Consider the following 23,896-nt stretch of genomic DNA (forward strand, 5'->3'; position numbering starts at 1 on the left):
TTAAAATTTTTAAAGGATTTGATTAACTAGATTCAATGTTTTTCTCTTCATTAATTTCTGTTTTTATTTCTATTTTCCTTCTCTGTGCTTTTTTGGTGTATAATAGCTTTCATTCATACTAGCCTAGAAACAATCCAAATGTCCATCAATAAGGAAATGGGTAAAATATCATTATATATTTGTAAAATGAAATACTTCACAACAATACAAAGCAAAGAAGTACTGATACATAGCACACCATGGAGAAAAAGTCTCAAATATTAAATGCTGAGTAGAAGTAGCCAGGCACACAAAAGGCACATACTGTATGATTCCATTTCTATTGAGTGAATTTCTAGAACAGGCAAGAGTAATTTATGGTGAGAGAAATCAGAATAATGGTTGCTTCTGGGAGGGAAGTTTTGAGAGGAGAGTAGCTTGAGAGAACTTTCTGGGATCATGGGAATATTACATGCCGTGTTCAGGGTCAAACAAATTTATCAAAATTCGTGAAAATATAAACTTAAAATATGCATTTTACTGTATAAGTATTTTTAAAGTATTAGGGGAAAATAAAACAGCAAGAGTCACTAGCATGTAACTATGGCTGTTCAAAGTTCTGTTCTTGGGGCACCCGGGTGGCTCAGTTGGTTAAGCATCAGACTCTTGGTTTCGGCTCGGGTCCTTAGATGGAGCCCCGCGTCAGGCTCCATGCTCAGCATGGAGTCTGCTTATCCCTCCCCCTCTACCTCCACTCGCATGCTCTTTCTCTCTCAAATAAATAAATAAATAAATAAATAGATAGATAGATAGATAGATAGATAAAATCTCTTTTAAAAAATAAAAAATAAAGTTGCTGTTCTTGGCAATTAATGAGCCATCCTGTATGCAGCCCTGAGTACTAAGTGGAGCTGAAGATAGAGCAGGCAAGCCCACTATGGTTGGCATCCATTTTGAAATATCTTACATATCACCTCTTGCTGAAAAGTAGACCTTATATTTTAAAGACAAGAGATTACATTTAAAAAGTATGTGCGTATCGTTTTAAGCATTCAATATTTTTTTTCTCCAAAGCACTCTTTTCATCTACTCTCTCAAAAGCAGTACATTTTTTGACAGTGTTTGTGGAATGAAGGATTAGAAACTGTTAAGAGGAAATTGTCATCACTCTCACCGTGCTGAAATATCTGATTACAGAACCCCCAAGGTCCTATACACCCCATTTCTAATGGGATGCTTCACTGTGAACAGAAATATGACTATTTAAGGGGCCTTTCATTCATCAGAAACAAAGGCTTCCTGCTGGACTCATTTTTGGTACACCTCGGTATTCCCTGGTGTGGTGCCCCACAGTTCCACCCTGGGTGCTGCACCATTTGACAAGTGCCCCAACTGGTGGGAGGAGGCAATCTGAAGGGGATGAAGGAGCAGGAAAAGAACCACCTTACACAGGAGAGAATATGGAAATATAGCCCAGAAATTCATTCCATCGAAACTATCCACAACTGGGAAAGTCTCTGTAGATTCCCAGACATGTGCAAACCTCAGAGAAACTCGCAACAAGGTGCACAGGCAATGCACGGAATGCTTAGAGCAGCAGGCCGGCCTACAGCTTTGGTCATCACCCTTGCCTGAGCACAAACGGAAAGAAAGATCTTGAGACAAGAGTCAGCATCTTGTCAACTGTGAGTCATTTGACTAATGACAGGCACAGAAATTTTTTTAAAGTTTCTTTTCTGTTTTTCATTCTTCTGTTTCTCTTGCCTTCCCAGGGGTTATCTTTCTATGATTCATCTTGACTCATTTACGGTGTTTTGAGAATATGGCTCCACATCTACCTCCTATTTAGGAAACATAGTTTCCTAAATAGTTGCTGTATGTGTGACAACTGACGTCCACTTCCACTTCGACGCCTCTGCCTCCCCACTGTCAAATGGAACTGTTTTAAGCATCTCTTCTACATATGCTGAGCTGGACATCACTGCATCCTTTTGATTTATTTGTTGTTCTTTTTATCATTTAAGCTGGGAACTCAATCATTTGTTTTTTCATTGAAATTGATGGGTTTAGTGTAACTAGCCTTCTTTTCATCAGTGTTTTAAATACATGCCACAGATTCTAGTACACTGTATTTTTACTGTTGTTTTTAAAAATTTATTTAATTTCAGTTTTTATTTCCCCTTCTACTCAGGTGTTGTTTAGTAGGAAGCTTTATTTTTTTAAGTTTTTTATTTTAATTCCAGTATAGTTAACATACAGTGTTAGATTAGTTTCAGGTGCACAATATAGTGAGCCAACAGTTCTATACGTTACTCGGCGCTCATCATGGTAAGTGTCCCCCTCCCCTCCGGTGACCATCAGTGTGTTCTCTATAGTTAAGAAATAGGAAGTTTCAAATTTCCAGGTGATAGGGTCTTTCTGTTCTTTGTTTTTGTTTGTAAACTATAGTTTTATTGCCTTTTAATCAGATAAATGTTTTCTTTGTGTTCTAACATATGATGAATTTGAGAATGTGCCAAGGTATATAAAAAAATGTGTATTCTTTATTAGTAGGGTACAGAGTTCAATATATATCTGTAAGATTAAATGCATAGAAATAAATGTGTAACAAGAATGGTAACATCTCTATGAAGAAAAGTCTTAAATACTCCTGAGCGACACAAAAATAAACATGAACAAATGGAAAAACATCCCCTTGTTCTGGGATAGGACAACTCAACATGGCATTTCTGCATAGTTTGAGCTATAAACTCAATGCCATCAACCAGCTATTTAATGGAATGAAACACTTTACTACGAAGATTTCCAGGAAAAACAAATAACTGAGAAAGGGGAAACTATCAGTATTACGGTAAAAAATACTACAATGCCTCCACAATTAAAAGAGCATGGCAGTGGCACATAAATGAACAGATGACAGAATAACAAGATGACAGAATACACACGGAAAGTAATCTGTGACAAAGCTGCCATCTTGAACCACTGAGGTAAAGACAGGCTTTTTGGTCTATGTGCTGCTGAAGTGAGCACAAAATAGGCTTTTTAATAAACGGTGCTGGGACGACTGAGTAGAACTCCTCTGTAAATCAGGTGCAGGGAGAGGCTTTCTAAGTAGTACTCAAAGGTGTGAGGGAATAAATGAAAAGACTGCCAGACTTGACTAGGTAAAAGTAAGTCTTGCAGAATTTTTTTCCAAAAACCATAAAAGAGAACTGTCAAGTGGGAGCAAACATTTGCAACATACACGAGAGAAAATGTAAAGAACTTTTATAGACAGACAAAAAAAAAATCCCAAAGGAAATGACACGAACAGATAACTCACCAAAAAAGACAAAAATATCCTTCAAACATAATGGAAAAACGCTCAAACTCACTCACTGTTAGCAAAATACAGTAGAATACTGAGATACTATTTCTCACCTATCAGACTGGCACTATTTTAAAAAATAAAACCACACGTTCTATTGGGGAAACAGAGGGAATGCAAATGGGCATATGCTTTCTGGAGGAAAACCACATATACCTACGCCTTTCAACCCAGCAATCTCTCTCTGATGAATCCACCCTAAAGATTCACATCCAACAATAAGGAACTATATATGCACTAGGATATTCACTGTAGCATCATTTATAACTGAAACATCCTGGAAACAACCTAAATGACCATTCACAAGAAAGCAGCTAAATAAACTAGGGTCCAGCCACACAGTGGAGTTCTATGCAGCTGTAAAAGAGAATGAGGAAGATCTCTATGAACTGATACGGAACAATTTCCAAAACATACCATTAAAGTAAAAAAACCAAACACAGAAGCGTATCTGTAGGATGCTATCCTTATATAAGAAAAAAGAGGTTATAAGAACACAGACATGTATTTGCTCATTTGAAATGAAAACATGCAGGAGGGATAAACTAAGAAGCAAAGCAATCAGTTACCGATAGCAAATGGGTAGGAAAGAGGTGGGGGATGGGACCATGGTAAGAGAATTGACAACTACATGTCTGTCCACGGCCCTGACCCTCAGCAGCACAGCCACAGCCCACACACCCTCACATACCCAACACTTAACAACAGTGCACATCTGCCAGAAGGAGCTAGAAGTGGAAGACAAAGTCCAACAGATGAACCTAATTCTATTACAAATGGATAACACAGCCACACGCAAGGCTGTGTGAAAGAACAGAACTGACCTAAGCTACGCTGGAAAATGCTATCTTGCTGACATATTAAGACAAAATTTAAAGACAAAAATTTAGTCAGTAAATCTGTTTCTCACAGGGACATGGGTTACAAATTCTGAAACTATGGGTATTCTTGAAGAAAAAAATATTATATTTTAATAACAGGAAGAGAATTTTTCACTGTTGAAGAAAAAAGTTGCAAAAAGAGGCATGATAAAATGAATCTTGTCGTGTTGGACTAGAAGCTTGCCTTCCCTCTCTGCTCTTAGCCACGCGAGGATACAAGAAGTTGGCAGTCTGCAAACTAGAAGAGGGATCTCATCAGAACTCAAACACACTGTACTCTGATCTCAGACTTCCAGCTTCCAGAACTGTGAGAAATAAATTTGTTATTTACAAGCCACCCAGTCTATGGTATTTTGTCACAGCAGCTTGAATGGAGTAAGACATTAGCGAAATTCAAAAGGGTCCTCAGTTCAGTTACATCGTACTAATGCCAATTTCCTGGTTCTGATAACCATACTGTAGTTATGTCAGATGTTAACGCTGAAGAAGACTGGGGGAAATGCAGGACTTACAACTTTTCTGTGTGTCTACAGGTAGCTCCAGATAAAAGAATTTTTACAGGACTGACAAGTATTCAAGAGCAGAGAGAGTATATTGTTCAGGTGGGTGCTCCCAGCACCTCAGAGCCCTTCCCCAACGAGCAGCTCAATGACCTGTTAAATGATGGATGAACCAATAAATAAAATGACTGTCAAGTTATGGGTGTCTAATGAAGTACTGAGCACATACAGACAAAACAATAAAAACGCTGATGGCCGAAGTTATTTCACATATAAAAACAACAGTTAATTAAAGCCAGGAAATGATCTTGGAACTGCAAAACTAAAAGCTCTGAGGCATCATGAAGCTCCTCAGGGAACTCTCAGGAGCTAAAGGACCTGTGTCAATGCTTAGGATGGCTGCGGAACCCTACAAAGATGGAATCCGTCTGTACCAATCACTGTAAGTATGATCCTAAATGCCAATAACAAAGTAAAGAGATCAGTTAACTCAGAATGAAAAGGGGGGAGATTAGCAGCTCTGCAGAGCCGGTTCAGGGTTTCTTGGCCCAGGGGGCTGCCAAAAAATTCATTCTAAAACATATTCCTATAAGACAAATTCCTAGCTAAGATGATAGCTTGTCACCTGACCTGCCTGAGGATATACTTTTTCTAAGTGATTCCTTGAAGAAGCAGATAATCAGAAAGTGGGGAAACAGCCCTGAAGTCGTTGAGACATTTCTGATACTTGGGAATTCGATGTTACAGGTGCACAGTAAAGCTGAAAATGCTGCCACATCCCATGTTCACGGTCCACAAAGCATCACAAAGCATCACAAAGCAATCTCTCTAGATCCTTTCTTTGATCATCAATAAAACATGATCCTTAGGGTGAAAAAAATAACACAGCAAACAAATTGCAAGCAATAATTTTTATTTAGCGTTAATAAAATTTATCTGCTCGTTCTCAGGACAGGTTTATCTGCTCATTCTTAGACCATCTAGAGATGGCTCCTTGAGCTAAACTCTTCCTCCCATACCTGAAGTAATCAAAGCATCCAATCAACTCAGCCAAGAGGCAACAGAAAAATAAAATAAATGGATGCTGAGTAATTGTGTCATCAATAACTCGGTACAGAACTACATTTAATTTCACTTTTTCTTTTCTTCCTTTTATGCTCTAAGTCCCAATTCAGATTCAATGACTGTAAGCACTACTCATGCTATATTGGGCAGGAGGCATTCTGAGAGACTTTTTCACACCCCTTATCTTACTGGATGTAGAACCAGAAGATGTGTGGTTCAGGGTTCTGTCACTTAATCACGTGGCCTTAAGTAAGTTTGTCAAAAGGATGGCTCAAAGTTAACAAACTGGACCTTGATCACAAAACTATGTGGCAGAGCCAAGATTCAAACTGAAGTTTTCTCATTTTGGGGTGCCTGGGTGGCTCAGTCAGTTAAGTATTTGACTCGTTTTCAGCTCAGGTCATGATCTCAGGGTCATGAGATCGAGCCCCACATTGGGCTCCACACTGGACAGGGAGTCTGCTAAAGATCCTCTCCCCCTCCCTCTTTCTCTGCCCCTCCTCCTACTTATGTGCTCATATTCTCTCTCTCTCTCTCAAATAAATAAATCTTAAACAAAACAAACAAAAAAAACTGAAGTCTTCTCATTTCAATCAGGTGTTTTTACTATTTTATCAGCATGGGCCAAAAACACATACTAGGGAGTAAGGAGAACTCAAAAATACTTCTCTCAAGATACTAACTTTACTATATGGCTATTGATAAATGTAATGAAGAAAAGAAAATACGGTGCCTGGGTGGCTCAGCTGGTTAAGTCTTCGTCTGCCTTCGGCTCAGGTCATGATCCCAGGGTCCTTGGATCGAGCCCCACGTTGGGCTCCCTGCTGAGCAGGGAGTCTGCTTCTTCCCCTCCCTCTGCTGCTCCCCCTGCTTGTGTGCTCTCTAATAAATAAATAAAATCTTTTAAAAAGAGAGAGAGAGAGAGAGAGAAAGAAAGAAAGAAAGAAAGAGGGAGAGGGGGAGAGAGAGAGAGAGAAAGAGAGAGGAAGGAAGGAAGTAAGGAAGAAGAAAGAAAAGAAAGAAAAGAAAGAAAAGAAAGAAAAGAAAGAAAAGAAAGAAAAGAAAGAAAGAAAGAAAGAAAGAAAGAAAGAAAGAAAGAAAGAAAGAAAGAAAGAAAAGAAAAGAAAAGAAAAGAAAAGAAAAGAAAAGAAAAGAAAAGAAAAGAAAAGAAAAGAAAAGAAAAAGAAAATAAACAGCAGCAGAACCCTGGCCTGAAAGGCAGGGATGAGGGACAGCCAAGACAGGAATTTAAAAAGAGCAGCAGGCAGCAACGCCGGATCTCAACACAGGCTTCTGTAACTGATGGTCCCACAGTCTCCTCTGAAAGTGAATTTAGTTTGGGTAGGTAAATACTATAACTCAACACAGAATAGGCTGCAGAGGAATGCTGTCTTCTGTCTGATTCACAATGGCTAACGGACAAAGTGCTGTCCTTCCTTCTAACACACCAGCTTGAAAGAGAAAGCTCTACATCAGTTTCCTCCTGAGGGAACGCAGTGGCAGGAGCCCCTCAAATTTACTGAGTCCCATGAATCCACACAACTGAGCACTTTGATCTTTGACAGGATCTTAGTGCCAAGCACTAACACAGTCAGTCTTTCTTTTTATTTCTCCTCCACGTTTTTTTCACTATATTCATTTGATCCTTCTTCATGTGCCTATGGACTATTTTATTTGTCTCCTTCAAAACTGATTTTACTTTTGGCAGAACTGCTTTATAGCTATAGAGGAAGAAAAAATTCTTTCTGTGGGTAAATGAAGGAAAAATTGGGAGAAAAGTTAAAGGTTAGGGAGCTTGGGTGGCTCAGTCAGTTGGGTGTCTAACTCCTGGTTTCAGCTTAGGTCGTGGACTCAGGGTCATGGGGTCAAGCCCCACATCAAGCTCTCCCTCCCCCTCTACCCCTTCCCCCCCACACTGGCACTCTCTCTCAAATAAGTAAATAAAATCTTTACAAAAAAAAAAGTTAAAGGTTAATTCCACTACCACCCCCTGCCATATTTGAAAATTAAAGTAATCTAGGGGTACCTGGATGGCTTAGTTGGTTATGCATCTGAACTCATCTCAGGTCATTATCTCAGGGGCCTGGGATGGAGCCCCACTGTCATGTCAGGCTCCATGCTCAGTGGGGAGTCTGCTTGTCCCTCTGCCCCTCCCTCCAGCTCTTACTCTCTCTCTCAAATAAAATCTTAAAAACTAAATAAATTAATCAAACTAAATTAAATCAAAGTAAAATAGTTTTGGTAAAGAGAAAAGGAACAAATAAGAGATTCGGGGGTGGGAGGTGCCATTCAATGCTGCTTTTATGGGAGATGATCTTAAAGCAAGCACTCTAAAACTGAGAACCAGGCAAGATTACTATAATGGTAAGAACCATACATATGAGCTCAGAGGTAGACAAATGTCAATACATGTACAAGTATTTACTGAGCACCTACTATGCCAGTTCAATAATTATGTGACCACTATCATCTGTTATCTTTGAAAAAAAAATCCAATTGTCAGGGCACACAAAGAGCTAACAAATCAAATTTTAAGATGACAGCTATAAAGAAACCACCTCATGGTCACTTCAAAGAAAACACCACAGGAAGAAAAAAACTAATCAGTAAGGGTTCTAGTCATATCCACAGTGAAAAGAAGACAAAGAATCACCATCAGCACTCCAGCCCTTCTGTGGCCAGGGAAGGGGCAGTGACCACACAGTTACACATCTCCAGGAAGTGTCTAATTATAAACCTAGTTAAAGTACATTCACTGGGTCCAGTTGGAATTATGTGGGACAACTGGTTCCTCTAAAAAGGGTAAAATAGGGGCTCCTGGGTGGCTCAGTTGGTTAAGTGTCTAACTTCAGCTCAGGTCATGATCTCAGGGTCCTGGGATAGAGCCCCACATGGGGCTGCTCCCTGCTCAGCGGGGATTCTATTTGTCCCTCTCCCTTTGCCCCTCCCCCTGCTCATGCTCTCCATGTCTCTCAAATAGGTAAATAAAATCTTTTAAAAATTTCTTAATAGAGGGGCGCCTGGGTGGCTCAGTCGTTAAGCATCTGCCTTCGGCTCAGGTCATGATCCCAGGGTCCTGGGATCGAGTCCAGCATCGGGCTCTCTTCTGCGCAGGGAGTCTGCTTCTCCCTCTCCCACTCCCCCTGCTTGTGTTCCCTCTCTCACTATCTCTGTCAAATAAATAAATAAAATCTTCTAAAAAAACTAAAAAAAAATTTTTTTAATAGAAAGGGTAAAACAGTATAAAATGACTCCACAAACGTGAAGAGCAGCTAATAGTTAAATATATTCATTTTACGCAAATATATCAAAACATATTAAATAATCAGAGTTATGTCTCACATATTTATTTGTTTTAACTTCAACTCTACATTGCTTAAAATCCGGTACCTCAACCACTGACACAAGATAGAAACAGGAGGGAAAAAGCATAGAGCAAGTTAACAAAGAATGCCAGGATCAAGTCACTTGTCTTCACTAACAATTTAATGGTCCCATCCATCCATCCATCTTTACTTCCTTCCTTCCGTTAACTTGCTTCATTCAGCATTAGAGTTTAAGATTGGAAAGTCACTGCCACAAAGACATAAAAAGCTTGTGGGAATTTTGGAAGACGTTTATAAAACACCACAGGAATTCTCTAAATTTATCTAAAGTCCTGTAAGAAGCCAAATCTAACCACACACACTCCTTCCCCTACAGCAGGGAATGGCAAACTATGGCTCCTGAGCCAAATCTGGCCCATTGGCCATTTTTATACAGCCCAGAACCAATAACAGTTTTTACATTTTTAAGTGGCTAAAGAAAGAAATCAAAAAAAGGGTAATATCTCCTGACATGTGGAAATTAAATGAAATTCAAATTTTAGTGTCCATAAATAAAGTTTTACTGGTGTATGCCACCTCATTTATTTACATGTTGCCTATGACTTTTGTGCTACAATGGCTGAGCAGAGTAGCTACACGAGGGGGAGCATATGAAAGACGATCTGGCCCAAAACATCTACCCAAACCTGCCCTAAAAGTTGCTACTAATTTGCCTTGAAATAACTGGCTTTAGCTAAGTAGATTTGCAGAAGAGACTCCATATGGTTTTACTGAATACCATCTGAGCAACAGAATAGAGAAACTGTTTTATCTCATTATAGCTAAGCTAAAAGCAAGCAAATCCCTATGCCTTTTTTTCCCAACTATATTCTTTAACAAAGAAAGTAGTCTTTTACCACTTTATTCTTTCTACCTGGGAAAGAGTTATAAGAATATCACTTGTCTTACTTCCTCTACTACTTAAGAAGCCCAAAGTCTTCCACTTACATACAAAATACACCAGGATATATATCTGTGTTCTTTTCCTGAAAGGAACAGAAAATACCATAAAGTGCAAAGCAGTGGCTCATGGTCACTTTTTCACATAATTACCTAAGACTACCTCAATATTACCTCCTTAGTCAGAGTAAAATCTTCAATACATTCTCCCTAACTCAAAGCTTTTTGGTAGGAAATTTTTCACACCTACAAAAGATTGAAAGAAAAGGTCAATAAGACTTCGTACAAACCTTGCCTAGACTCTCAAGTACATGCTGCCATATTTGTTTCACCCATTTCTCTCTTTTCTAGTAGAAGTAACTGATTCTTTAGAAAATAATCTGTAGACCACCATAACACTTCATCCTAAATACTTTAGCAACCAGTGCCAGGATACTAGTTTTCAATACCAGGATATTAATAAGGAAACAGAGGTACAAAACTACAGAGAAGGTATAAAAAATTTTTTTTGAGTTTCCCCCCCCCCCCCCACACACACACATATTAATGAAAATACAGGTAACCTCTGAAATCCCAATAATCCACAAAGTTAACCCTGGGGTGTTAGCTTACTGAGACCATAAGAGTAGTCTGATTAATATCATGATTATCAAAAGAGATCAGGACAGGTAGACTCTCTACCTCCTATGCTCGATGACTGCTCCTTTGCAGGAAAGACCATATCTCTGGCACTTACCTAAGGGCAGCAGCATGGTATGTGTCAACATAATCAGAAATGAAGAGCTCTCGGTTCTTGATAACTGGGTCTGTAATGACAAGTTCTCTTCCAGAGTCTGTCAAAATAATTAATTAAGAAGATATTACAATTGAGCCTCCCAAAACAATTAGGAAAATTTTTGCAAAATCTTTCTTTCAGGTTCACCTGCCACTAAAGAAAGTACAATAAATAACCAGGTCTGGTCAGGAGGAATAACAACAGGAACAAAGTATCCTATTGGGTATGTTTTACACCTTTTACCAAATCCCCACACTTTGCTGAAATGCATTAAGCAATTAATGAAAAAAGAAGGGGAAAAAAAGAGGAAACAACTATCATATTTTAACAAACTTATAAACTACTGAAATATTTAGTGATCCTGTCCATTTTAATTTCTTATTGCTATATATTCCAGAATAGAGTGAAATCACACTGTTTCTGTTGAAAAAAAATAACCAAGTTACAATTTTTAATTAGGAACCATAATTTAACTGTTTTAACAGAAATTTTTATAGTTTCAAAGAAGGAAAAAAACTAGTGAGTTATAAAAGAACATCATTCTTTGGGTGCCTGAGTGGTTCAGTCGGTTAAGCATCTGCTTTCAGCTCAGGTCATGGTCCTGGCTACCTGCCTGCTCAGCGGGAGGCCTGCTTCTCTATCTCCCTCTGCCACTCCCCCTGCTTGTGCTCTCTCACTCTCTCAAATAAATAAATTAACAAATCTTTAAAAAAAAATCATTCTTCAAAACTGTGTTTGATTACTGCTTTGTTGACTCAAAACCTTATCACCAAAAGCAGTATGGACCAGTGGGAAGAGTACAGACATCAGGGCCGACCAAACTGGATCCCAGCCTGGAGGGGACCACTTAGAAGACATGTCACCTGGCAACTCCTTGAGCATTTCTATATCGATTTCCTCACCTGAAAGTGGGCAATGACAAACTCTAATTCATATGACTAATGGATAACAAATGTGAAGCAGCTAGCATGAGGCCCAGCACCACTCAAAAAAATCAATAAAAATGCACAATTATACATCAGAACAAATGCAATACACATTTTATGTGCATATCTCATGAGTCAATAAAATTACTGGGTAGAAACTACAATGCCAGAGCAAGAAAAAAAAGATCCTCTGAACTACCTTCCTGATTATTCTGAAAGTCAAGATGCAAACTGGAGGCGCGTGGGTGGCTCAGATGGTTAAGCATCTGCCTTCGGCTCGGGTCATGATCCCGGGGTCCTGGGATCAAGCCTCACATCTGGCTCCTGGTTCAGTGGGGAGCCCACTTCTCCCTCTCCCTCTACCTCTCCCCCTGCTCATGCTCTCTCTTTCTATCTCTGTGTCTCAGATAAATAAATAAAATCTTAAAAAAAAAAAAAAAAAGATGCAAACTGAATCCCAAACCACTCAGGAAAGCCACACTTTCAAAACTGAAGTTCACAGTCCTGGACGCAGAAGTGCAATCATACAGATTATTGAAAAGGAAAAAAGAAATAAAACATGACCCTAATGTTTTAGGTATTATTAGTTCATCATTAGGGGAGAAAAAGTAATTTTGCTGTTATTTCCAAAGAAGACCTATCTCTATTCCAAGTCTAAGGGGAAGATGTTATTGGCACATCTCTCTGGTTGTTTGAGATTTTTTTTTTTAAGGCAAAAATAATAAAAGAACTCAGCAAAAGTATACAAATAAACATTTCAGTAATGTCCTTAGTTACAAAAAGTTTTTTCAGAGACAATTTTTCATAGTGGTTATCTCCATTTCATGAGCGTCTTTAGAAACAGCCTTGTCCAAAGCTAAGAAAATGTAAAAATCAAACCAGGACATATTTACCATTTTCATTATGCCGATCCTGAACCAAATGCTGGTACACAGAATCTGGAACTTCAGACTGACGGTAGTACCATTTGACGTTCATGAGTAGATGGTCCCTCTTACTCTGAAAAGGAAAATCTAACAGCATTAGGAACAGGGTTTCGGGTGCCCACAGCTGTATACCATACCCATGATCAAAAGCCCCTGTAAACAGGTGGAGAGGCAGAGAGGGAGACTCACAACTATCACCAGGACCACAAAAATACATAAGGCAACGAAGAGGTCAAAGATGTTTTTAATCCCAGCCATCACACCCTCTTACCCTATTGCTCAAAACATTTATTCCTAGAAACCAAAGGAGACCAAACTTGAACCTATAAATCTCCCCAGTTTAACTAATTCATTCAATATTGTTATTTAGCATAAACTATACAAAACTACATGAACACATCCTTCTATCTAAATTCTTAATCATTTTGGTCAATATTTATAAATTGTGTCAGCACAGTGTCAAGGCCATTAAGGGCAATAAGTTAGAAAAACCTTACCCGGCCAGGCCTGGCACAAAGTCATCTCTCCAAGGTGTGTCAATCTCCCAGACTGAACTACAGCCCCTCTACAGTACTGCCACCTGACTTGCAGTAATTGCTACAGGAAAACTAACATACAGAATGTGGGCAATGGTGAAGGTACTAGCAGTCCATGGAGCAGGGGATCGTATTTTATTTATCTTCAAATTTTCAGAGAATGGAACAACTTGTCCACAAATATTTATGAATAATAGAGTTCTATGATGATCAGGGGCCCCTAAATGTTGTGGGACACTTAGCCATGTTATCCCCAGAAGTTAACATGGCTCCTGGTTCATTCAAAGAATAAAGGAGGTTGTGCTATGGTGAGCGCTGTGAATTGTGCAAGACTGTTGAATCACAGATCTGTACTTCTGAAACAAATAATGCAATATTTGTTAAGAAAAAAAAAGAAGAAGAAGATAGCAGGAGGGGAAGAATGAAGGGGAGTAAATCGGAGGGGGAGACGAACCATGAGAGACGATGGACTCTGAAAAACTGAGGGTTCTAGAGGGGAGGGGGTGGGGGGATGGGTTAGCCTGGTGATGGGTATTAAAGAGGGCATGTTCTGCGTGGAGCACTGGGTGTTATGCACAATGAATCATGGAACACTACATCAAAAACTAATGATGTAATGTATGGTGATTAACATAACAATAAAAATTTAAAGGAAAAAAAGAATAGAGGAGGAAATACTGCCTTTCTATTTAAAGGCTATGGGGCTACAGCCTGAGGGAGACTGTCTCTGTACACCTGGTTGTGAGACAGCTGAACATGGCAAGTGCACTAAGGCTTCCCAGGGCCTTATAAAATAATTTCTAACCCAGGTGAGGGTCTTAAGAGACCTCCCCAAGGTGAATGCAGTATTATTCCTCTTAGCAGTGTCTACCTTCTCACGACAGGTCGGAGGTGAGTCAGAAATGAATGAGAACTAAAATTCAAGACACATCTCATGTTTATGAAGGAGGTGACCATGTCTAAAATATGTCAAAGGAGTCTTCTTTAATAAAGTAAGATGCTTTCTGCTTAAATGAGAGATATGTATATAGTCTTTACTAAAAGGCCAGAAAGGCTTCCAAAAAAACCCAACAACAAAAACCTTCACTAAAATACTTAAGCCATTTAAATTACTAGAGATAAAAGAACTGCCAAAAGTCTTGATGAACTCAAATGTGAAGAAGTGCTATTCCAAAGTGAGTATCATCAACACCAGGGTTCATACTTTATAACTAACTGTGAAAAAACACAGGCCACCAAAAACAAGGCATCATTACTGCTTTGAATAAAACAGACTGTACACAAAGAATAAACCTACAAAATGGTATTTTTTACTTTCTTTCCATTTTGCACTTTTACATTCTATGCTGTTTATACTAAAGGTGGGAAAATCAGGATGAATCAGTGTTACATAAAAAGAATAAATGTTACATGCAAGAGTTTATACACAAGAGCAATTACTCCCTGTAGAGGATTATGAAGGAGGTGACATCCGACCTGGGGGGGAAAAATGGGAAAGATTTCAATGGATTCTTTCTAGGCAAAGGAGACCTGAGGAAGACACAAAGAAAAGAGAGGAAGCACTAGACATCCCCCCAGTCCATCTGCATGTAGCACAGGAAAACGTTCTGCATGGTATGGAGAAGAACCGGAATCCTGCCTTTAGTGGGCTGTTCCTCAGACAAGTGGGGTCCTCTATCTCTATTGCTGACCAAATACCCAACCAGTGCGGGACAACACACCAGGTGGTGAGAAAGCAACTAAAAGACTGCAGCTTCCCTCCAAGGCATAGCAATGAACAGCAGGGCCAGGGTGAGGCAAACCAGGGGGAGGAGCAGAGGCTGTTTGGAGGTAACTCAAAGAATAAACTCGACTAAGTTAATACACTGTCTCATATGAGGGTTCTCATCTCCAGCACTGCTGACATTTGGTCCAGATAAGTCTGTTGTGGGTGCCTATCCTGTGCACAGCTTGATTATTAGCAGCATTCCTGGCCTCCAACCACTAAATGCCAGAGGCACCCCTCCCTCATTGGGACAACCAAAAAAATGTCTCCACACGTTGCCAAATGTTCCCTGAGGGGAAAAAATTATTCCCCCCACCCCGGTTAAAACCAATGGTCTAACAGTTTCTTTTTTAAGAAAAGCTAAACCAGAATGGTGAGAACAAAGCCTGGTTTAAGCACTACCAGAAGGGAACATGGAATGTAGGTAAGAACATGGTAAAGTCTGTCAAAAGTTGGGTTCGAACCCCATCTTCACCACCTCCTAGCTACATGACTGTGGGGTGTTAATAAGATATTCTGAGCCTCCCCTTTTCCGTAAAACAGGAATACTGAAACCTACCTAACAGATGAGTGAAAGAAGGAGAAAGATGGAAAAGCGTCTGGAACTGAGTAGGCACTCAGTTTTCTGTTAGTAGATGACCATAACCAGTGCTTCACGGAAAAATTTCAGGAACTTTGCTGAGAATCACAGGAGTTATTTCTTCATGAGAATATGGTTTCTTTCAAGAGATGAGAGATATTCAGTCCCTTAACTACTAATGGATGCCTCAATGCTCACAGTAATGAACTACTTAACAGGGCTCAAAGGAATTCAGATCTACTAGCAGTCTTAGAAACCATGTTCTGAAATCTCTACTCCCCTGTATTTTTTTTTAACACATCTAAGATGTCTGAAAACCTGAGGGACAACAGAAATAAGCTCTTAAAGGTATCCTAACTGGCAATCATACAATGTCTATTTTTCAGAACCAAGCCAGCAATTCTGGCTACCTTTTGAAGTTTAATATCTATGTTAACTTCTGACCCTCACACACTTAATGATCACACACACACACACACACACACACACACACACACAAATTACTGCTCTGGTTTATTTGTACCTAGATTTATGACTCCTAATACCAGAGGCAAGTATATACAAAGGCAGTTGAAAGCCTATTGGATTTCCTAATGCAGTACTACCTAATCACCAGGGGGTGGCAGCATTGTGTTTTAAAAAAGCCTCCAGAATCTTAATTCCGGATACAACAGAACAAAAGGTAGATTCAAAGTAAAAAAATTTTGAACAAACATAAGTAGCTGTAACAGACATAATCTTTCAAAACAGGCCTGGAAGTTAAAGATTAAACGTCTATAAAAGGAGGCGGTGTGCTGTTTCAGAGTCCTAGACTAAAATAATCTAGCCTTCTAGTCCTGTCTGCAATCACTAGTTTGCTGGGGACAACCTCAAGTAGAGTCACCCGGCCATCTGACAAATGAAGGGGAGAACAAAAGGATTTCTAGAATTGCATTTCATTTTATATGCTTATATCTAGACTTCTTCCCCAGACAAAACCAGTAGATAAGGTGGGGTTGGGGGAGAGCCTCCTGTTTTCTCTACATCAACAAAATGGCATCACTAACATTAGCATCCTAAAGAGGTTTTACAAATTAAAATGCCATCTCTCCTGGAAGCTGCTGTGCACTGAGGAACAGCAAAGGGGAACAGAGCAGCGCACCCCCTCTACCAGTAAATGCTCCCAAAGCTGCCTCAGACACACAGGTGCTGCCCAGTATTAACCACAGGATATCTTCGTGTTCTTCCCACTGTTCATTAGACAAAGACTGCTGCTCAGAATCACAGAAAACTGAAAGCAAAAGTAAACATAGAGATCATCTGATTTAGCCCAAACCACCTAGGTATGAATCAGGGTTTTGCAACTGACTTGGGCAAATGACTTCTCCAAGTCTCACTACTCTCATACATAAAATGAGGGGAAATAATAGCCTCTGCCACATTCAGTTGTGAGGATTAAATAAATTAATACGAGTAAAGTGAACTAGCTCTCAGTAAGTGCTGGATATTACTATCGTACAGATAGTTTACGGATGCAGACAGGAATCAAGCTACAAGAGGTTTACTTAGACATTTTGCTTTTCCCAGATTCAAAATTAAGCTGGTAAGAGCAATACAAAAATAAATCATGTAGCAAAGTAGGGAGGAAGAATTTCCATTTTTGCAACAATTTGAGAAGCATATCAAGTATTTTTAATAAACAGGCCTCATTACCAACTAGTGATATAATTGTACAACTCCATAAAGGTCAAAATGGTTATAAGTGACACATTTTAAACAGAATGCTGAATGAAGAGGGAAGTGGTGAGAAGCTTCCCATGTGAAGGCACCCTGGGGTCTATTTCTGGATAGAGAAGAGCCCACTGAGAAGTAAATAATTTCCCACCACTTTATCTTTAGAGAAAGAGAGATCTGACTGTACAGGGAGCAGGAAGCACCAGCTCTAAGAAAAAAACCACCACATAGGAACGTGTCCAATGTGCTTACAGTAAGGCTTCCCAGGATAACTGTGTAAACAAGGAGAGTAGTTGATCCTGGGTTAAATTAATGGATTCTTCCACATCACTGGCCTGGACTTCTCTGAAAGGAGGGATGTATGTAAATTTAAGGAAATGATTTAATTGAGGACAAAACCCATCCCTACCTGGGTTTAGAAAAAAGACAAACAGCTTAATGTTAGGTGTTTGGGAACAGAACAGGAGGATTTGCAGAGCTATGAGTATTAGACAATGGACTGAAAATTAATGAACTAAAAAATCAACTGAAATTAAACATTCTGGATGAGATAACTAACAAAGGTAGACTAGGAGAAAGGGAAGGCAAAGAGGCGGCTGCTGTTGAAGGGACTGGTTCATTTTATCGGCAGCACAGAATTCAACCATCCCAAATAAATATAAGATCCAAGGCCAAGAAGTAAATTTCCCTTCCTAGAGATCTCCATGATTATTAATACAGTACCTCCACTGATTAAACAGCCAATCTAAATCTTTCCTAAAACCAGTCTTGATATCATCTGAAAAAACATTTCAACATTAAAAAATAAATGAAATATGGGGGGGGTGGTTGGAGGTCATACATGACCAACAGGACAAGTGCAGAGATTATTTTATACAATATGGAGGAGGACCCCAACCCCGGGTGGGAACAATAATAATTTTAAATTCACCTGCATTATACAGGAAAGACCTTCTTTGTCCCATCAATCACCTACCAGCTCCTAGCAGATACCATCAGGGCTCTCTCTCAAAGCCCTCCAAACAAGCCCTGCTATCCCTCCTCTGTTACCAAATTTGGCAGAAGATCAGGCCAAAGACAACTAAGCAAGATACAAAGATGGATACCATCACATAAAAAACTTTGCAAAGTCAAAATAATCTGCTAGAGGTAATAATTGGGGAACTTCCCTCAAATTTTTAACTCCTTAGTTCTTGAGAGCTTGCATTTCAAATAACAGAAGATCTAGATTCAGAGTCAGGTGAAATCAGACCAAAATTCTTATTTTTCTAAAGCCAAAATAGCCAACCAAGTTCTTCCAGAAATTTGAGAAGTAGAAGTACGTACTATTTGTATACTAGATGGCTTAAGAAAATATCTTTTGAAGAAACTTTTCCTGCATTTCCACAACATGGTGATAATAAGGTTAAGAGTTACATGAATATTAAAGGTTTACTGTATAATTCAGATATATCTACACAAATTGAATTGATGTTAGGACACTAAGCCGGGGGGGGGGGCAGGAGGGGGGGAGGAGATGACAACGGTCCACCAGAGATATAACGCCCTCTCTTTCCAGTTTAAAAGTGAAAAAATTAAAAATAACAATAATAAAAAAATAAAGTTTAAAGTGGCATTTCAATCCTGTTGGGTCCACCTCCACACACAAGGGGATGCCTGCTGGGAAGACTGCCCTCAAAAGACCTTAGGGACACAGTCTTACTGGCTCCAATATTCCTGACTCTGAGGGAGGGGAGAGGGGGCAGCAGACAATGTGTCAAGGCCTACTATTCTTCTCCAAGGCCAAACAAAGATAAGTCCAGGCATATGAACAGAAGAATCCAATCTAAAGATAAGCTTTCTGTATCAGAGGATCATACTGAACTATGTAAACATCAGGACTAACTGAGATCAATCAAAATGAGATCAGGTAGGAAATATCTTGTAATATTTCAAGCCACTGCTCTATTCCTGAGACACTAGGAATATAACAGTTTCTATATTTATATCTAAATGGCTTTATAGTCATCACAGCTCAAAATGCCATGAAAGAGCTTTAGAAAAACATAACAAGGCTTGGCCATTAAGGTCCATCCATCTCAGAGTTCTGCTCTCCCATGGGTACCAAGAGAGAAAGCCAAAACACTGATTCCAGAATCTTGTTCTCAAAGGAGAAGAAAGGGCTTTGAGTATCTCCTACCAGGCTATCATATACAAATCTCCCTAATGTACTAAGAAGTATTTTGCCTCCTTTTATGTGAGCAGATGGAGTAAGGGAGAGTAAATATCTTACTGCCAACTGAGTAAACAAAGTATCCACTCTTGTTTTATCTTAAAATGCCTTCTTCCAACTTTCTTAGGCACCAGAATCAAGGTTACAAGCTCATTTTCCAAACCTGTGGCACCTCAATCCAAAAGAATGTTTTCAAGAGATTGCATCAGCATGTGGATCCTGTAAGAGGATTTAAATCACATTGTATCAGATAAATCAGGTAAAGCAAGAAGGTGGAACTCTGGGAGTGAAGATGACTTTTTACATTGTTTACAACCAAGCTGTGCAAGTAACTGGTTATATACAAATCTCCGGAAAGATGATGCAACCAAAAATGTGCTGAAACGCAGGCTCTAATGATCAGAAATCATTTCTAAAAATCACTGTTTCTTGATGATGTCTTATTTATTAAATTTCTGTCTTTAGGTTAATTCTTTTTATAGTTTAATCTGGACAAAAGTCAGTCAATATTTTGGTAGGACCAAAAAGGTACTTGAAAATGAAATCATCTCCCATCCAAGCTTATTAAGGCATTTTCTATCTAAGATTACACTCTGTAGGAACAATACAATTTTTAGACAACAGATTCCTTTATTTGCAGTGGAGAGACCAAAACTAAGCACAGGTGCTGCCTGGGAAGACTCTTACCTCTTGGCCTCCCTTCGCTTGTAAGAGGAGGTAGGGTTGCCAGGTGGTGTCCACTGTCCTTGTCCTCTTAGACTAAATAACAAGTTCATGTCACATACACATGAGTAAGCTACACTTAAAGGGAAACTTTATACACTGGGAGAGAGATATCAAACTACAGGGCATTCCTGTAATTTACCACATGTATCCTGTATATTATCGTGACAAAAATACTAAATGTCAGATTCAGGATTTAAAAGCTCTCAAGTTTGCACTGACAGATCAAGTTAGGAAGATGAAATTTCACAGATATATTAGGACTCTATACTTAAATCCCTAACATCTACTGTCCAAACCCAAAATAAATTTCCTCCCAAAAGCCAGTATTCTTGGAGTGCCTAAGTGGCTCAGTCATTAAGCATCTGGCTTCGGCTCGGCTCCGGTCACAATCCCAGGAGCCCCACTTCGGGCTCCCTGCTCAGCGGTAAGCCTGCTTCTCCCTCTCCCACTCCCCCTGCTTGTGTTCCCTTTCGCTGTCTGTCAAATAAATAAATAAAATCTTTAAAAAAAAAAAAGTAAAATAAGATAAAAGCCAGTATTCTTTCCAGTAGCTATGGTTTTATCAGATAAATTTATAATCACAAATTTTCTATTTGGCTCCAAATATTTCCCCCATAATGGAGGAAAAAACAGCTGTTCATAGACAGCACCATAAGAAATTGCCAAATTGCCTTTAATCCGTACTTAAATGGAATTAAACAATCCAGTGAATTTCTTTTAAAAAAGTCAAGCTCAAATACTATAAAGTTTGACATCTTTGCAATACTTTGGTTGTTCTCTGTTGATGGTGGTGACAGCAGCAGTGATTCTACTCACTGGGGATTTTACTCACCACTTCTACATGGCCTAGCTAGAAAGGTTAGAGAGCTCTATCACAAACCAACAACAGGGTCAGATGGTGTAGTAGCGAAAATGAAGTTAAAGAAAGAGGGGTTAAAATCTGGGCTATAGGCTTCCAAAATTCTCTAGAAGTTTCACAAATGAAACAAATGATCACTTTAATCTTTAAATAAAAATTACTAACTTATGATTAAAGGCACATCAACACTGATTCTGCTATGAGAAACAGACGCTGAAATATCTTGAAAAGATTTCACTGAGTCAACACATGCCTTACAGAAGTGGTTCTCAAACTTGTTAGACTCAAGATTCCTTACTCTCTTCAAAATTATTGAGGCGTTCAAAGAACTTTTGTTTATGTGGGTTATATCTTATCAATACTTACTATATTGGAAAATAAATTTTAAAAAGTTTCAAGATATTCTTTACTAAATCATTTGGCAATAACAACCTGACTACATGTTAACATAAATAATTGTAAAAAAAATAACTAAAAATTTTAAAACAAAATTTAGGAAACAAGTAAATATATACGTTTTCTTACATATGGCTTAAGATAACAGATTCTCATATCAGATACTTGCATTCCATCTATTGCGATATTACACATCATTTAGCCCTTGTAAAACTCCACTCTACACTCATGAAAGGAGAATGAAAAAGGCAAATGATATCTTAGCATAATTATGAAAACAGTCTGACCCTGAGTACCCATGGACCAAACCTGAGAACAGCTGTTCTATGGGATGAAATGAACAAGCTGTAAAAACAGTCCGGGATGCCCTCCTCTTTTACCCTGGTAGTTTACACAATGGAAGTAAGTAAGCATGCTCCCCAAACAGAACCATGAATGGAGATCTGAAAGCACATATTCATTTAGAAGATACTATTAAGAATAGAAGACTTGGGGGGTGATGGTGTGCCTGGGTGGCTCAGAAGGTTAAGCATCTGCCTGAAGCTCTGTTCATGATCCCAGAGTCCTGGGATTGAACCCTGCATCAGGCTCCCTGCTCAGTGGGGAGACTGCTTCTTCCTCTCCCTCTGCTTGTACTCTCTGTGTCAAATAAATGAGATCTATTTAAAAAAATTTTTTAAATAAAAAAAAGAATAGAAGATTGGGGGTGTCTAGGTGACTCAGTCAGTTACACGGTTAAGCGTCTGCCTTTAGCTCAGGTCATGATCCCAGGGTCCTGGGATAGAGCCCCACATTGGGCTCCCTGCTCAGGGGGAGTCGGCTTCTCCTTCTCCCTCTGCCTCTGCGCCCATCCCAACCCCGCTCGCTGACTTTGCTCTCTCTCAAATAAATTCTTAAAGAAAAGAATACAAAGAACAGAAGAACGATTTTTATACAATCAGACCTTCTGGTAGTGGGCAGGAAGTTAAACTCTTGCTAAAGGGAAGAAAATCTAGATAAGAAAGCTGTCATTTCAGTTTAAAGTATTCTTTCTAAATTTTGAGCCCAGGGGCGCCTTGGTGGCTCAGTTAGGTGCCTGCCTTTGGCTCAGGTCATGATCCCAGGGTCCTGTTCAGCCTGCTTCTCCTTCTCCCCAACCCCCCCCCCCCCACCTTGTGCTCTTTCTAGCTATCTCAAATAAATAAAATCCTTAAAAAAAAAAAAAAAGTAAAATTTGGGTGCCTGGGTGGCTCAGTCAGTTAAGCGTCTGCCTTTGGCTCAGGTCATGGTCCCAGGGTCCGGGGATGGAGTCCTACATGGGGCTCCCTGCTCTGCGGGGAGCCTGCTTCTCCCTCTCCCACTTCCCCCTGCCTGTGGTTCCCTCTCTCTCTGTCAAATAAACAAATAAAATCTTTAAAGAAAAAATTTTAAAAAGTAAAATTTGAGCTCATTATATCAAGAAAATTTAAAGCTTGATGCAAACAAGAATACATAGACCTACACTTTAAAAAAAATAACTGTACTTTAAAACAATGGTGAACCTTTAAGAGTTGGAAGCATGCATGCATAAAATAATGGCCTGGATAACTTTATGTAGCAATCTGAAATTCCAGGCAACTCTGTGACCATTTCAAAAGTGGTGCTGCTTCCTACCCCAGAAAACTAGCACCATGAAACAACATTAACGTTTAAGAAAAGAAAAATAAACGACTTTCAGCTTACAGTACTATATTAAAGCATCAGTTTTTATAAAGATGGACATGCTTATTTTATGTGAATCCAGGAATATTCCTCTTTCTAGGTAATAACCTTTTAGTACCTTTGCTTTCTGAATTAAAGTGCAAAAGGACAGAGCTGATAAAGCAGTAAAATACCTTTTAGCAACACAAAGATGTTTAGAATTAAGTATCTGTACTTTCAAGGAGCACTGATAGAGGCTTAGAAATCATTATTGATGTAAATAAAGTCAGCCTGTATAATAATAGAAAAACAATTACAGCTGCCAAACATTTTCAACTTGAAAATAAACAAATTCAAATAGTTTGGTAGAAGAAAAGAAAAGAAAAATCAGTAGGAACCCTGAGAATTTATTTTTTGCTATTTCATTTTATGTGAACCAGTCTGTCTCGTCTTAAATATCTTATTCTTCTCTCCTTTTGATTTAAACCTAAACAAAGACTGTAACCTTTAATACTTGTTAGTCTATTTATAACTGTTCCATCTACAACCATTTTTCTAATACAAACATGCCCTGATAGCTTATCTCAGTCCACATGCCAGACAACAAAGGCCCACTGGCCTGCTGGAGAGGAGAAATGGAAAGCAGGAAATGAGAAGGCTTAGTTAATCCCCAGATAATCGATCAGTGTATTCAGTCAAGTGTGAGCTGAGCTGAGGAAATGCTGCTCAAAACACACACACACACACACACACACACACACACACA

General features: G+C 39.1%; 1 protein-coding gene across 6 annotated transcripts in view; it reads right to left on the reverse strand.

Moving 5' to 3' along the window:
- Positions 1 to 23,896, reverse strand: part of RERE (arginine-glutamic acid dipeptide repeats) — a 418,893-nt gene that overhangs the window by 160,282 nt on the left and 234,715 nt on the right. For all 6 annotated transcript variants that reach the window (XM_027580026.2, XM_027579626.2, XM_027579705.2 and 3 more), the window contains 2 exons: positions 12,652 to 12,757; positions 10,794 to 10,890 (listed from right to left, as the gene is read on the reverse strand). In XM_027580026.2, coding sequence (XP_027435827.1) covers positions 10,794 to 10,890; positions 12,652 to 12,757 — 203 coding nt within the window. The remainder of the gene's footprint in view (positions 1 to 10,793; positions 10,891 to 12,651; positions 12,758 to 23,896) is intronic.

This window comes from Zalophus californianus, chromosome 4 (genome assembly GCF_009762305.2).
Source record: "Zalophus californianus isolate mZalCal1 chromosome 4, mZalCal1.pri.v2, whole genome shotgun sequence".
NCBI classification, from domain to species: Eukaryota; Metazoa; Chordata; class Mammalia; order Carnivora; family Otariidae; genus Zalophus; species Zalophus californianus.